Raw genomic sequence first — 14,832 nt, forward strand, 5'->3', positions numbered from 1 at the left:
TCTTCTCCTCAGACAGCCCTTGCTCCCCCGAGCCACAGCGAAATCCAAAAGAAAAACAAAGAAACTTCGCTCAGTCTTCCGCAGCATCCCTTCCAAAGTTCGCACAAAGGGGGGAGAGGAGGGACGCGTCTTGTTGAGTATTAGCGTCGTGTTGAGAGCTGGGAAGGAAATAAGTTCTACCGATCTCGAGCTAGCCGGGCCAAGGCAGTTGATACAAGCGAAACGGATTGAAAGACCAAGAGACGGAGAACGGAAGGTCGAAGGGGGGATGCGTCGCAGGAAAACAGGTTTCGCGTCATGGACGGAACGAAGGTCGGTGCTCGCAGTCTGGCTAGGTGAGTGAGACGGAGGAGATGACGGTCCTTGCTCACTTTTGCTCTTCGGGGTAAAAGTGGAAGGAGGTTAAGGAACAAGGGTGTGGGCGAAGTGGGAAAAAAAATGTCTCGATCCTCGTGAGCGAGGAAAAAGTGTGATCGAGGAAAAAGTGTCTCGAGACCCGGGATCGAACCAGGTACCTTCAATGATCGCGAGCGATGTAACCGTTACAAACTGATGCTCTACCAGATGAGCTACCTCGAGATTTTGATAACCGATTTCGATTGAGCGTACATAATCCAACCTTCTCTCGCAGCCCGCTCGCTCGGAGGACGAAAAGAGCACGACGCGTTGTCGGGAGTGCGACCTTCATCTCTTCCTCAGTCTCCCTGAAACTCCACTGGCTCTCATGTTGCGTCACATCGTACGTCCCATTGTTACTCTCACACCTGAGACTGATCCTCACACACAAAGAATCTTCCTGGCCTTCGCTTTGCTTTGTTCTCAACCCTTGCACGGCAACTCCCCTCCCTCCGTTCTCGTTTGTCGTACGTGTCTCTTCGGCTTCTCTACTGTATCCCACATAAGTCTTTCTGATATTTCGGCTTGTCAGAAACTCGCTCGGAGCCGGTCTGGGCGTCCTCAAAGAAGCATGCCTCCCGATCTGACTCTGAGGCTCCTCCGTCGCTGCTGCTAGAACGCATGGACCTTTTCCCCAAGATCTATGACATTGATGAGATTTCAAACACTGCATGGAGTGCTCAGCAGAGCTTTCGAAAGACTCGGGTCATTGCTCAGCAGTCAAGGCGACAAATAAGTCGCGTCGCTGGACCTTCCGGTCGATTTCCTCGCCGCCCGTTCACCCTCACTTGTTTTTCCATGGAGGTCAAGACCTTTGCTGATAAAAACTGCGAAAGTCTGTGGTAGTAGATTAGGACAAGCTCTATCGGTAATAGGCGACTTGACACTTTCCAACCTTTTTTCGGAGCAAAAGCATTTGAGTTTTGACCGACGCGTCCGAAATCAAGGACCACATATCTCAAACAGGGGCTGGGTCTGAAACGTGTCTGTAGTCTGAAGCCTGAAGGAGGAAAAAGGGCCCGCAGGGAAGAGACGATGTCGAGGTCAACTCTCGCGTTGCCCTCCTTTCCTCCGACGACCACTCCCTCGCTCCCGCTCTCCACCTCCTTTCCTTTATTCCCCTCCCCTCCCCTTTCTATCCTTATCTCTCCACTAGAGTACAACTCCCAGTCAGCTCTTGGGCTGAACTATAATGGAGATTGAAGGTCTAGCGTCGATTCCTGGATGAAAGGTAGGAAGTTCAGAAGGACGCTAGCGGAGGTCAAGATGTAGAGGAAGGAAAGAGAGGGAGAGGAGGACAAGCGCAAATTGAGAGGGTGAGTCCGCAGTAACAAGTGGGAGAAAGAGATACAAGAAAGGAGAGAGTTATAGTTACTCTAAGATAGAGATTCACACTTCAATATGAACAGCTCTTCCTCTTTCAATTTTCGCCATTGTACCACCTCGTCCGCCCTTTTCCCTTTTTGCCACCATGATATCCTGCTCTTTGCTCCACTTGAAGGCATCCCTCATCAACTCAGAAACTACCACCTCAGATCCTCGAGAACCTGCTTCTACCCCTGCTCCTCCCTCCTCGACCGCCGTCACTGTCAATCCTCCTCCTTCGTCCCAAAGCTCCTCCTCGAGCTCCTCCTCCTCCTCCGTCTGCAAGACCCTCAAAGAGCTCACTCCCGAGCTGGAAGCTGAGCTTGGAACTTCATCGAGAGGAAGACTAGAGTTCTCTCCGAGGTTGTCAGGATGGAACGGGGTCGGTGGAGGAAAGAGGAGACAGTGTAAGGTTTGAGAGAAGGAAGGGAGGAGGACCTACCAGACCCTCTCTCTGCCAACCTGCCGATCCGTGAGTTTTCTTGTAAGAATGCTCAAAGAGCTCCTCAATGCACCTCTCTTTCTCTTTTCAAAGACTGCTCGTTCGACGCTCCGTCTGACGCGTCTTTTCCGACCCTCTCTTTCGTTCAGCTCATTCAAGCAGCTTACGGTCCTCTCGTCATCAACCTTGCTCGAGTCCGAGTTGGAGACTCTGTCAATCGAGGTAAGTTCTCTGCCCTTGCGCTCTTTCTTTCTTGTCGCATCCGCCTGCCCTTTTTTTCCTCACTGACTTCAAGTCAACCTGCTATTCACAGTGCCAGTCCCATCCACCCTCAACGCGTCCAACTCTTCAAGCCTCTCTCCTTCGTCTTCCTCTTTGTCGTTCCCAATCTTCGTCAAAGTCCCCAGCGGTTCCTCCCTCGTGCTTCAGATCAACCGCTCCGATACCCTCACTTCCCTCTTCGCTCAGGTGGAGGACCGCTTGGAATGGACAATGATTCCTGCGTTTGCGAGGCTCCAGACTCTGGATGGACGAACTCTTGGTTCGATGGGAAGCCTGTGGCAGCAAGACGGTCAGTTCTCGCCTTCCTCTTCATCGCACGAAACAGGTCGACAAGCTTTCGGAGCTTACTCGACTCTCGGTTGCTTGAAACTTTTCACAGATTTGATGCTGGAACTCCTCTTCCCTGTTCTAGGAGGAGCTCCAACAAGACAAGACGACTCGGAGTCAGATCAGGATGACGATCTTCCCAGGCGTTCGTCCATCTTACCCTCTTCTCTTTCTCCTTTTTGGTCAACTCTGTGCTCAAGAGATACTAATCTCTTGAACATCTCTTCACGTCTCAGTTCCTCCGCCGAGCAAGAGACCCAGGTCGAACGTCTCTCTCTCAGCGGGATCGTCGTCAAGCAGAGGCAGAGAGGACGCCAACCGACGTTCAACAAATCTTCCACCACCACCTCCTCCTCCTCCTCGAACTCAGCCTCGATCTCGACCCAACGCTCACCGACCTCGATCTCAGTCCACAACTTCGGCTCCAGGCCTCACCACCGACGATGACTTGATGTCCTCCGCTTCGTTCGATCCTCCGACTCCCAGCCTCAACTATCGACCTCTCCCACCACTCCCTTCCACCTCGAAACTAAGGGTATCCTCCCCTCTGGCCACCCTCTCTCGTCTTCCTCCTCAGTTCGAACACTCAACAACCGAAGCGGAAGTCACCAGGTCGTCGCGTCCTCCGTCGTTCGTCAGTGGGCTCGGATACGGTCAACATCAGGAGCGAGAATGAGCTCGAGCGGCAGAAGAGGGAGCTCTTGTCAATGGAGACGGAGATGACGTCCTGGAAGAAGGTTCTAGCCGTGGTCGTTCTTGAGGATTCGAACGAGGAGGAGAATCAATCGTTCGTCCTTCGCCGCGTCTCCGAATGAAATCTCTCTCTCTCTCTCTCCCCCTCGAACCGTGCTGATCGTCAAACTTCTTATTCTCTACTTGAACAGAACGTGGATTCGATGGATCTCGATTCCTCTGACGATCAGTTGGACCACCATGATCCCCCAATCAGTTCCTTCGGCTCATTCTCTCCCCGCCTCTTCATTCTCTCCCTCTTCAATCACCAAGCTCATTACGGAATACTGATGATCTTGCCTTCTTTTCTCTGTACTCCGTCACAGCTTGCGCTGAGGGATGATGCATCGGACAAATACAAGGTGAGGATCCCAACACTCTGCTTTCGTTTTGAACACTTGCTGACTCACACCTTTTGAAGCCGCTTCTCCTCCACGCTCAGACTGGATCTTTCAAGTCTCAAGCCCCTGAACTTCTCATGAAACTTATGCCATAGATGTCTCTACCTGTCGCTCTTCCTTCCCTCTTTTCGGTATCTTTTGACACACTCGCCCAACGCGTCTTCTTCAGTGAGGAGGGACGGAAGACTGAGGACGTTGTTGACGTTGTTGCTGCTGAGGAGGAGGTTGCTGTTGCTGCTGCTGCTGCTGCTGTTGTTGTTGGTTGGGAGCAGCGTAGGCCGCTTGAGGAGGGAGATGACGGGGAGTGGGTTGAGCCTAGGCTGTAGAAGATGAAGAAGGAGACCTATGCAACGAAGGGTTAGGGAGACAAAAGGAGAAGAAACGAACCTTGAGGAGGAGGAGCCTGAGGGTTCTTCATCAACTGATCCTGATGCACAGCTTCGTTGAAGATGTTTGAGACCCCAGCGTGTCATCCTTCATGTACAGGCATCACTTCAACGTCTCTCTCTCCTCACTTCCGTCTGGTCGGTGGACACTCCTCTCATCCCCACTGTCCCTTGGAGCAACTCATCCCATCCGCCAGCTTCACCTCCCTCCTCAGCATCACTCCATCTCCCCCAAGAACTCGGAATCTGACTACAACCCGGCAAAAAGGGGAGCCAAGGGACAAAAAGTCATGCCGAAGCTCGGGTTTGAACCGAGGACCTTAAGAACTTCAGTCTTACGCTACTACCAGCTGAGCCACTTCGGCCTTTGATGAAATTTCTTCCATGTTAGTGTATAAGTACTCCCAACCCGCCGTCCCTCCCTCACTCGCCCGTTCGCACCCCTCCCTTCCTCCTCCTCCTCAAGGTCGCTTCAGCATTTCCTTGCTCCACCTCTTCGCTTCTTTCGTCCGTTCTGATTCCTCTACATACACCATGACTGAAAGTTTTCACCTAAAGGTAGTAGAGCTCAGAAACTGCAGTTTGGGGAACGCTCTTGGATTTGGCCTTGGACGTGGACGACGAAGACTTCTGCTGCTGACCAACATGCTCCCCGTTCGGCTGATGTCGCCGATCTTTGGGAGTCGTAGGAGGTGGTCTGGGAGTCGAATGAGCGAGAGGACCAAATGAATCAACAACGGCTGAACTGTTCCTCCTCGTCCTTCTCTCGTCGTCGTCGTCGTGGTCATCCCCTTGGGCTTCTCGACCTCGTCCTCATCGCTGTTGACGACTTTGGTTCCGGTCTTCTTGGGTCGAAAAGCAGAAAAAAAAAACAAGTAGTTTTCCCCTGAGCTCTCCCCTGTCTTTTTCTCTTCCTGAGGTCTCCAAGGGTCAAGCTTTCCTCGGCCTTCCTGCCTGGCCGCGTAGGAGTCAGACACCTGTCAAAATTGGGAGCAAACGTCGCTTGTGACAATCAGGACAAGGATACTCAGGGTGGAGGAGGAGTGCTAGAAGGAGCAGGAGGAGGAAGCATCACCGTGGGAGGAGGATCGTCGAGCTCAACGTTCTTCCTTCCTCTTCCGTCCCTCCCTGAGATTACCACCATGGACGACTCTCTTCCTCCTCTCTCTCCCAACAACAAAGCTCCCACCATCTCACCAACCCATCGATTCCCTCGTCCTCTCCATCCGTCCAGTCGTTCCTCCTCTCCCAAACCGACCCCAGGCCATCACCTCGGCAACCCTCTCCTCCCTCACGCCACTCCAACAGGAAGGAACCGAGTCCTTTCCACTTCAAGCATAGCTTCGAACCATACACCTTACTCTATTGCTACTTACACCACTCCTCCTCCTCCAGCTTCGGCTTCAACTCTCGTCAACAAGGGAAGGATCGTCTCGGGTCTGAGCGCGACCGTCGCTGCTCCTCCAACGATTACAACGGGCAAGGAGACGCTGGGATAACGGAAGGAGGAGCTCAGAGGGTTGCTGGAACAGTCTAGTAGGAGTAGTGCTGGTGGTAGGAGAGGAAGGAACGGAGGAGGCAGCATCAGTTCCATTCTCTCGGGAGGAGGTCTCGGAACAGCAACCACCTCCCTTCTCGAATCCCTTTCTCTCCACTACAAACCTTCCTTTCCTCCTCCTTCCAACCTCCATCACCCAACTCCAACTCCTCTTCACCATGCTTCTAACGTCTCCTCCAATAGATCAAGCTTCTCCTCCTTCCGTCGCATCTCCTCAGCCTCAGGTCCTCACGGCGAATCCACTTCAACGTCCTCTTCAGCTCCTCTTTCGCCCTCGGAGGATTTCGATAAACTACCTCAGTCGCCTACGACCCTTCCACCTGGAGGACTGCTGCTTCCGGGATTGTCGAGGCATTCGTTCAGCTCGTTGAGGGAGGGAGCGTCGTCGCCTCGATTGGGAGCGACGCTTCCTCCTTCGGCGGTTCCATTTGGTTTGACAAGGGAGGGTGGGAGTTGGGCTAGGGTCCGGTGCTCGGAGGGAGGGAAAAGAGTGGTTCATGTGCTGCCGGGGGCTGGGGTGGGAGGAGGGGAGGGAGGGGTGAAGGCGTTGGAAGTTTGGAGGAGAGAGGGTGGGTGGTGTCAGGCTGAGTCGATTTGCGTTCTTTTGTTCACTCGAACTAGTGCTGACAGTGTGTTCCGTCGATGCAGATCTGTATCCATCTTCTCCCTCCTCGATGGACTCTGCCTCTCGACGGCTCAGATCCCTTCGACCGTCGCGTCGTCGTCGTCGTCGTCGTTGTCGTCCTTCGTTTGGAACTCGATGGCTATCTCGAAGTCTGCTTCAGTGAGCTCACCAGACCTTCCTAGCTTTGTCTTCTTTTCGATCTGACTCTCCTCGTTTCGATTCACAGACCTACCGAGCCATCATCACTGGCTCGGCGACCACGTCTCCCTGGGACCCTTCCTTCTCTTCCTTCGAGACACCACCTCCCTCTCGCTCCTCAAAGATCGTCGTTCTCGACCTGGAAGAAATGTAGTTCTTTCCCTGCTCAACACCACCTCCAGAGCTTCCCTCCGCTATCTCGACCGTTCAGCTCATCTCGAAAGAGGACGAACGTGAGTTCAACGCGTCCCCTCTCTCTCTCCCTTTCATTCCTGCAAACTGACCTCCTCTCTTCTTCTCGTTATCTACTCAGCCTCACTCATTCTCCTCTCCTCCTCTTCCTCTCCTTCGCATCATCTCCTCCCCATCACTCTTCACCCTCACTCCCATCCTCACCCTCCTTCAAACCCCAACTCAACCTCCTCAACCTCAACCTCCCCCTTCCTCCCCACCACCACCCGCTCCTTCCTCACACAGCACAGACCTCTCAGCCAAAGCAGTCGCTAGAGCCTTCAAAGATCTCTTCCATCGAGCTTCAACCTCTTCCAAACCAACGAATTCAACAACGGACGGAGCGGGAGGGTTGGCCGCTGGAGAAGAGGTGGATGGGGCTTGGCCGAGAGATGTAGAGAAGGGATACTAGAAGTAGTGAGTAGTACAAGCAATTATGAAGTTCAGTGGAGCTCGAGGTTGGGAGGTTTGGGAGAGAGAGGGAAAGTTAAGAGGCAAGGAAGGAAGAGAGAATAAGTCGAGTTCGAGTTCGAGGTCGAGTTTGCTCCCTCTCTCGCAAGCTCATGAGCTTGGAGATCACGATTACAGTCTGTCTGGTGAACACCTCTGCTACTGTGGAAAGAGAGGAGTCGAGAAGGAGAGCTGGACTTGAAGGATGAGCCTGTGGCTCGACCAAAGTGGGGGTGGGGAGAACGGGGAGGAGGGGAGTAGGGAGAGGAAAGGGAGAGGCGAAAGAGATCTACGCTGTAGATATATACGAGTGGCAGAGCGAAAGGCAGATCCTCGCTGGTAGATCAAACGCTGACTCGTACACCAGCAGGTCTCCAGCAGCTCGACTCAAGGAGCGGCATGTTGAAGCGAATCGAACTCGACGCGTCCTCGACCCCGGACAAATCAAAACCTCTGAGTTTATGAACCTGCAGCTCAAAAACTGCCGTTTTTGGGACGTCCCAAGTTGTTTCGGAGTCGGACGCGTCGTTCGAACTTTTGCGGACGAAGGAGAGTCGCAGGAGCTCCGAAAACTAGTCTGAGTTGTAGCAGATGTTTCGTTTCATATGCTCTGAAGTTTTGGAGTCAATTGCTTGCATGGGTAAGGAGATACAGGTTCCGGGGAGTGGTGAAGCTCCGTTGATGGCCCCTTGTCGCGACGAGCAATTTCTCACAACACAGATGGGCTGGAAGACTGAGACTACCTCGAGTGGAAAGCTGAGGCCATTGTGTGCGGATGTTGAAGCTCGAGACTGGAGATGCAGCAGACAAAAAGTTGGAAAGCCCGAAAGTGAGACGAAAGGCGTGGTTGGATCGAAGGATTCTGAGTCTTTGCTCTCTCTGCCTCTATGGTGTCGCTGCTAGGGGTTTTAGGCTAAGGATTTTGTTGGTAGGTGCGGAAGCAATCAAGCTTTATATAGGTGGACGCTGGTTTCGAAAAAAGGAAAGACAGGTTGGGGGAAGAAAGACGCGAAGGACAGCACGTGGGCGGGTGTCGTTGCCCTCCACGGAGTCCTTCGTCGAGTATGGACTCCGGGATCCGTGAGCCAATGCTCTATGCTTCTTGCTCATCTGGCTCTTTCAGTCAGGGGGTCCGTCGTCGGATGTGAGAAAAGATAAACGCGTGCTCGGTTGGTGGCGAAATTGACGAAGGCTTGTCGGCCTCGCGACCCTTCCCGCCCAAAAGTTGCAGCGAGAACATAGCAGAACAGAAGGGCACATCCATCCATACCAGATCATACGCAACCGATGCATTTCGATGAGTAAGTCGACTGATCTCTTCACAACTTCACGACTTCGTTCGTCTGGGCTCACCTTCTCTTCTGCAGTCGCCGATCTATGGCACGCTCCGAAGGATAAGAAGGCCATCGGAACGGCTTCTACTGGAAGCTCGGAAGCGATTCATCTGGAAGGGTTGGCGATGAAGAAGAGATGGCAGGCGAAGATGAAGGTCAGTTCGACGCGTTCAGCTTCTTCTGTCAGTCCTCGAAAAGCTCTGACGGTGATCTTCTCCGCCATCACAGGCTCTCGGAAAGAACATTCACGAGCCTGGACCCAACATCATCATGGGATCGGAAGCTCAGGTCGCTCTCGAGAAGTTCGGTCACCGGTGAGTCGAAACCTCGCAGCCTCGTCGTCGAAAGTTGTAGAGCCAGTCAGATCTGACAGATCTTCTTCTCACTTCAGCTCGCTACTTCGACGTTGAGACTAGGCTTGTCTCCGCACATCGGAGGTGAGTCGAGCATGGACATATTTGGCTTGACTGAAGGAGAGAAGGAAGCAGAGTCAGCGCGAGTCGGACGCGTCTCAGAGATTCGGGAAGAGAGATCGAAACGAACGTTTGGGTCTTCTTGATTCGTTTGGTGTACCTCTTGCTGAGCTCTTTCAAGTTGACTTCGAGAGTCTGGTTTCAAAATACGAGCAGGGAGGTCTAGTTTGTAAGTATGCGGCGTTTCCCTTCGTTTCTTGAGCGACTCGACGCGACGAGGACCTCGTAAGATCGACTGGTACTCTCCTCGTACGTTTCGATACAAGATTCAGGCAAGACCGATGAAAGAAATTTCAGGTTAGTGTATAAGTACTCCAAACCCGCCGACCCTCCCTCCCCTCCCCTCCCTTGGTCGGTCCCCCGGATGGGGCTGAGTTGTGAGATGAGCTGACCTTTCCGGTTATAACACCAGAAGAAGCTCAAGCCGAATTCTCAATCTTCGGCTCCCTCCTACTGATCTCATCGCCCTCCGAGTAGTAGAAGAGGTGGTCATGGAGGAAGGAGGAGGGACGGAGGAGGAGGAGGTTGAGCTCGAAAAGGGAGGAAGGAGGGAGGAGAGCGAGAGCGGGAGCTTTGGAGTCGATGGATCGCTCGATTCGAGGGGGATCAGATACTGGGGAGAGAGAGGAAGAAGAGGGCATATAAGGGGAAGTTTTTCTTGACTCGGGAGATGATGGAAGTTGGGAGTCCATTCGTGATCCGAAATCGAGCTCACGGAGGAAGTTGACGTCACGAATCAATGTTAGTCCAATGGCATTATCGACCTTGGTTCGAGAGTAATCTGCAGCTCGTGCGACGAGCGAAAAGGAAGGAGCGAACAGCTCGAGAGAGTGAAGAAAAGTAAACGGGAGACGACAGCCTTGAACTCGAAAGCTTCATGTAATAGGAACCGAGCGATCCTTATCACTTCGGACCCCAACTAGCTAGATTGATAAGGAGCCCAGAACTCGGGGGCGCCCTCGAGAAATCAAAGGTCGGACGCATCTCTCGTTTCGCTCACTTACCTCTCGAAGCTTGACCTTTTAACTGGAGAAAGAAGTATTGCAGACAGATCAAAGACCATTTCATTCTCTTCAGATTTTCATTTTCGATTATTTTCGAAGGCCCAGGACCGGATCACAGCTGGCAAGCGAGCTCAGCCCAAACTCGAACAGGCTCCCTCTCCAACCACCATTCACCTTCCTTCATGCTCTCTCTCTCCGATATCCACGAGCTCGTCACCCTCCTTGACCTATCCCTCAAAGTTGCTCAGCACCATCCCTTCTCTCGAACCTCGAAATCCATCACCGACCTTGTCAACCATGCTTGTGTTGAGTCTAGACTGCGTGAGGGAAGGAAGGAATTCGATTTGGTCTCGTTCTTCTTACGTTTTGGCTCTTCATCTCTCTCTACATCCTCAACTTTCCCCTAATAGGTTTTGCTTCACCGTTCGCAGATCATACTTTCGACTCGACACTTGCTCTCTCCTTCCTCCCTCACTAGGACTTCCTCCCTCTCCTCCCGTCCCACCCTCCATCCTCTTTGCTTCTTACTGCCACAGCGCCAGTTCCTTTGCCCCTCCTTGACTTCACTCACTCATCATCAGCTCGTTCGACTTCAACCCCAGCGAGCACGGGTCGGTTCTTCCTCACGAAGCCTTGCCTCCTCGCCCTCCTCCCTCGCCTCCTCCTCCAAAAAGCCGCCAACAGGTCCCAACTCCGCTCGTCCCTACGGTGAACACCCGATTGCCCATCAGATGGCAGAACCCCGGCGAGCATGAAGAGGCTCAACCGAAGGCTACGGAAAGGTGAGCTCTCGACTTTGGAGGGTGGGAGTTTCCCAGAGACAGAGGAGCGAGGCGGGAGAGCCGCGGGGAAAGAGAACGGGCGAGTTGAAAGAACCTCTCTGCCTGCCAATAAAAGCTCCGAATCGTATGAAAATGTACATCGGAGAATCTTGATAGGTAGATCTATTCAGTCAACCTTCGATCGAAGCAAATTTCGCGTTTTGAAGGATGCCCAGGTCCCTCGTGGCGGAGGGCTGACTTGGCCCTCCCTGCGACTTTTCTCCCTCTTCGAAACTCCCTTTGTGACAGCTTCTCCCCGTCACGGTATATACTCTGCTTGAACCACCTTTGGGGAGGAAGCTGAGGGACTGGAATGCCGAAAGAAATCGCTTCGAAAAAAACTGCTTTCTTACAGGAGCGAGCGCGTCGCAAAGGAGAGGTCTTTTGTTCCTCTCCTCCAACGACCAGGAGCTCACTCGCTCCCACTCCCTCTAGCCACCCCTCAAGTACGATCGGTCCGACCCCGGACTGGGACCCTTGGACCAGAGGGAGGAGTGACGCGCCCTTCTCCTCTCCTCTCCCATCCCTCCGCTTCCTCCCTCAGTGCAAAATCGTACATACGTTAATACAGAGAGCAAGCAAAAACACAGATATATACTGGATTCCCACTCTCAGACAATTTCAAAGCGAACAGAGGCTCCTGAAGGACTTTGGCAGAATCTGATGGGCGAGAGCGGATTCTGACGGGCGAGAGACGGATTCGGATGGGCCGAAAAGAGGGAGACTCGACTCGACGCTTTTCCCCTCTATGTTCCCACAAACATCTGACTCTTTGCTCGGTCATAGGAGCTCATTGTGTACTTCTATCTGACTCGCTCGCTCTCGAGGCAGTTTTTCGTCCTCCGACGGATTTTGACCGCTTTCGACCGATTTTGACCGCTGTGGCTCTCGACCCTCCTCCTCCTCCTCCTCCTCTTCTCCCTATCAGTATGATGAAGCTGGTTCGGAATCGTCCTCTCTCTCTCTCTCTCTCTCTCTCTCAGTATCTCTCTCTCTCTCTCTCTCTCTCTCTCTCTTTGTACGGCCTTTCCATCAAAGCAATGTTCACAGTTTGACTGATTCCATCTAGGCTCGTCCCAGCCGTCCTCCCTTTCGGGCGGAGCGGCTGGATCCTCTTGAACCCAAAGTGTTCGCTCGCGATTGACTTTTGAGCTCGATGCTCTTCCAAGCCTGAATTTTCTCCAAAATAGCATGAGATGTAGCTCGGACTCTCGAGAACTCGAAGCCGAAGAAATTGCAGAAAATACCATACTAGGGGACGAGCTATGAATTTCGTAAGTTGAGAGGCAGGCTGGGAGAGAGAGCAAATGTCGAGCTCGCCTCAGCCTCCTTCCTTCCCTTCAACGACGACCTCCTCCTTCCAACGAACCTCGTTTTCCTACTCTCCCCTTCTCACTCTCCTTGGTATGAGCATGTCTCCAGAGCAACCCCAAGACCGAGAGGGAACGAGAGCTTCCGGGGAAGGTTCGACTCGTTTTGAAGAAGGAAGGCAAAGGCGACCTGACTCTGAATTGATGGTAGACGGCTCTGAGGAGCGAGATGGGAGCAAAATCAATAGGAGGGTGTCCCTGAGTTGCTACCACCGCGTTCATTTGAGAGTCGGATGATTTGGTGAAGGAGGAAGAGGAGGAGAGTGGTGGTTTGAAGGAGAAGGACGAACGAGAAGGCGAAGGCGGTCAAGGGAGGTGGTTTCGCCCTTTGAACCTTTGATATCTGACGACGGGGCATCTTTCAAGGGCCAAGGTTTTGGCTCCGGGAAGAGACGAGTGCACTTCATAGGTCATAGAATTTTGAATGGAATCCAAGGTGGAAGAACGTTGACTCGATTTCTCGAATCCACTCCTCCAAAAGGGACGCGTCAGGAACCAGCCGCTCCGCCCGAAGGAAGAAAGAGCGGCTGGGACGAGCCTAGATTCCATCCTCCTCCTCATTCTCTCCCTTCAGCGAAGTGAGTTTCTTGAGTCTCTCCAGACTCCCCGACTACTTCTCGTCCCCGTCCGCTTCCCGCGCTGACCCTCCCCTCCCTTTTGTCCCTCCCCCTTCCACAGAGTGCTTCTAAGCCAAGCTTAACCCTCAAGTCATCAACCAAAGCATGGATCTCGTACTGTAGCCCTACACACATCGACCCGCTTCTGCACCTGTTCACTTTCTAGTCTGCTTCTCCCCATCCTTTGCAACCTTCCTTGCTCTTTTCTTTTACTTTCTTGAGTTGAACTCATATTTCTATACACAGATACTGCTCGCCTTCTTACACCCGTATCCGGCGAGTCGATCTTACCACAAGCCGACGCTCTGACCACCTTCTCTTCCTTTTTCCCCGTTTCTTCCCTCCAGGCTTGAAAATTTGCTCACAACTCCTCATCTCCAACCCCGTGTGGACATTCAACGTCCCAGTAGTCGAAGAGCTAGATCTGGAAGGACGCGTCAAAGAGGGACGTGCACGAAATCAACCCTCCTTGCACGGATTCAACCCTCCCGCAACTTTGCCTTCCCTTTTGTCTTCGCTTATGAAAGAAATCTCGGGTTAGTGTATAAGTACTCCCAACCCGCCGTCCCTCCCTCCCTCGCCCGTTCGTCCCCCTCCCTTCCTCCTCCTCCTCTGGCAGGTCGCTTCAGCATTTCCTTGCTCCACCTCTTCGCCTCTTTCGTCCGTTATGACTCCTCTACATATACCCTGACTGCTTCCTTAAAAGTTCAACCGTCTTTTGTCTCTACTGCTGCAGCCTCTTTACTGCTGGGTGTTCCTTTGACTGCCGTCCAAAGAGAAGGCAACCCACCGGCCTGCGTACAACATGTACATTTACTTTCGCTCCTTGTCATCAAGTCCTTGTTTGTCCATCGGCTAAGATGTTCGCCTCTCATTAATCTGTGAACGCGAAGGAGCGGGGTTCGACTCCCCGACAGGGAATGATCTTTTTTTTTGGATTCCCCGCCTCTGATCGATTCTCCTGGTGTTTTCTATCTTCCAAGGCTCGTTCCGCGTCGGACGTCGGACGCCACCTAGTAACAAACACATTGCTGTTGTCGACCTCAGCGTGGCAAAGGGAGAGAGCGGCAAGGAGGGTGCCGTGCGTCTGTGTCGATCAAGGAGTACTCATCTGTACAGGCCGCTCGTTTCAATGTTACCAAAACTATTGAAGCTCAGATCGTCTATCGGTTAGGACGTAAGCTTAACATCTTCAGGTTGTTCGCTTGCAAGCTGGGTTCGATTCCCAGTCCGAGTATTTTTTGGCTCTCCGCTTGTCGTGTTTTTTGCTGAGGCCGAACGAAGGAAGAACCGTGTCTGTCAACTGAGGCTGATCAACATCCCTATCCATCTGTCGTCAATGCCGTTGTGGGGGTTTGGAGAGGAAGTGTGGAGTTCTTCTCGTTCCGTTCTTTCTTTGTTTTGCGCGTCTCTTCTCCTTTTCCCTTCTCGGTTAGAGACCCCACTTTGATAGGTTCTGGGCCTCGCCCTTCTGTTTATACCTAGTTTTCTTCTTCCCTTCACCGACTCGTCCCTTTCTGTAGATCCCTTTGCCTGAAACCCTTCTCTTTGCGACGCGTCTCACCTGTCGCGTTCCCTTCTGCTCTCGACCCTCCCTTCTGTCTTGACTCTCTACTTTAGCTTCTCGGTTCTCAACTTTTCTTCCTCTTCCCTTTAATAGGTTATACCCTTTTTGATTTGCTGTGACCGCTGAAGCCTTTGCGACGTGTCTCGCGTTCCGTCTTTCCTTTCCCTAGCTACTCTCTCCTGCTCCTGTTTCTCTCGCTGCGCGTTGGACTGCGGACCGTATTTAGTATAAAGAGCGGACTAGTTTTGACCTT

The 14,832-nt window shown here is 52.7% G+C and overlaps 3 protein-coding genes and 4 non-coding genes across 7 annotated transcripts; 5 read left to right on the forward strand and 2 right to left on the reverse strand.

The window, feature by feature from the left end:
* Positions 1-487: 487 nt before the first annotated feature.
* On the reverse strand, positions 488-579 carry BDY24DRAFT_t66. Its single transcript has one exon. It is a non-coding gene; the product is annotated as a tRNA-Tyr (tRNA).
* A 2,952-nt stretch (positions 580-3,531) lies between these two features.
* Positions 3,532-3,835, forward strand: BDY24DRAFT_416096 (uncharacterized protein; the record flags this gene model as incomplete). Its single annotated transcript, XM_076643543.1, has 2 exons — positions 3,532-3,599; positions 3,697-3,835. 2 exons carry the CDS (start codon positions 3,532-3,534, stop codon positions 3,833-3,835), a joined length of 207 nt encoding a protein of 68 aa, XP_076495886.1.
* A 787-nt stretch (positions 3,836-4,622) lies between these two features.
* Positions 4,623-4,696, reverse strand: BDY24DRAFT_t65. Its single transcript has one exon. It is a non-coding gene; the product is annotated as a tRNA-Phe (tRNA).
* A 280-nt stretch (positions 4,697-4,976) lies between these two features.
* BDY24DRAFT_416098 (uncharacterized protein) lies at positions 4,977-7,355 on the forward strand (the record flags this gene model as incomplete). The annotated part of the gene is made up of 7 exons (XM_076643544.1): positions 4,977-5,016; positions 5,298-5,768; positions 6,108-6,357; positions 6,538-6,673; positions 6,741-6,862; positions 6,924-6,945; positions 7,026-7,355. The coding sequence occupies 7 exons, from the start codon at positions 4,977-4,979 to the stop codon at positions 7,353-7,355; spliced, it is 1,371 nt and encodes a 456-aa protein (XP_076495887.1).
* A 1,102-nt stretch (positions 7,356-8,457) lies between these two features.
* Positions 8,458-9,137, forward strand: BDY24DRAFT_416099 (uncharacterized protein; the record flags this gene model as incomplete). The annotated part of the gene is made up of 4 exons (XM_076643545.1): positions 8,458-8,473; positions 8,761-8,882; positions 8,956-9,041; positions 9,119-9,137. The coding sequence occupies 4 exons, from the start codon at positions 8,458-8,460 to the stop codon at positions 9,135-9,137; spliced, it is 243 nt and encodes an 80-aa protein (XP_076495888.1).
* A 4,712-nt stretch (positions 9,138-13,849) lies between these two features.
* Positions 13,850-13,933, forward strand: BDY24DRAFT_t61. Its single transcript has one exon. It is a non-coding gene; the product is annotated as a tRNA-Glu (tRNA).
* Positions 13,934-14,164: 231 nt separating this feature from the next.
* BDY24DRAFT_t62 lies at positions 14,165-14,249 on the forward strand. The gene has a single exon. It is a non-coding gene; the product is annotated as a tRNA-Val (tRNA).
* Positions 14,250-14,832: the final 583 nt, after the last annotated feature.

This window comes from Mrakia frigida (genome assembly GCF_051309035.1).
Source record: "Mrakia frigida strain ATCC 22029 unplaced genomic scaffold BDY24scaffold_19, whole genome shotgun sequence".
Classification (NCBI taxonomy): domain Eukaryota; kingdom Fungi; phylum Basidiomycota; class Tremellomycetes; order Cystofilobasidiales; family Mrakiaceae; genus Mrakia; species Mrakia frigida.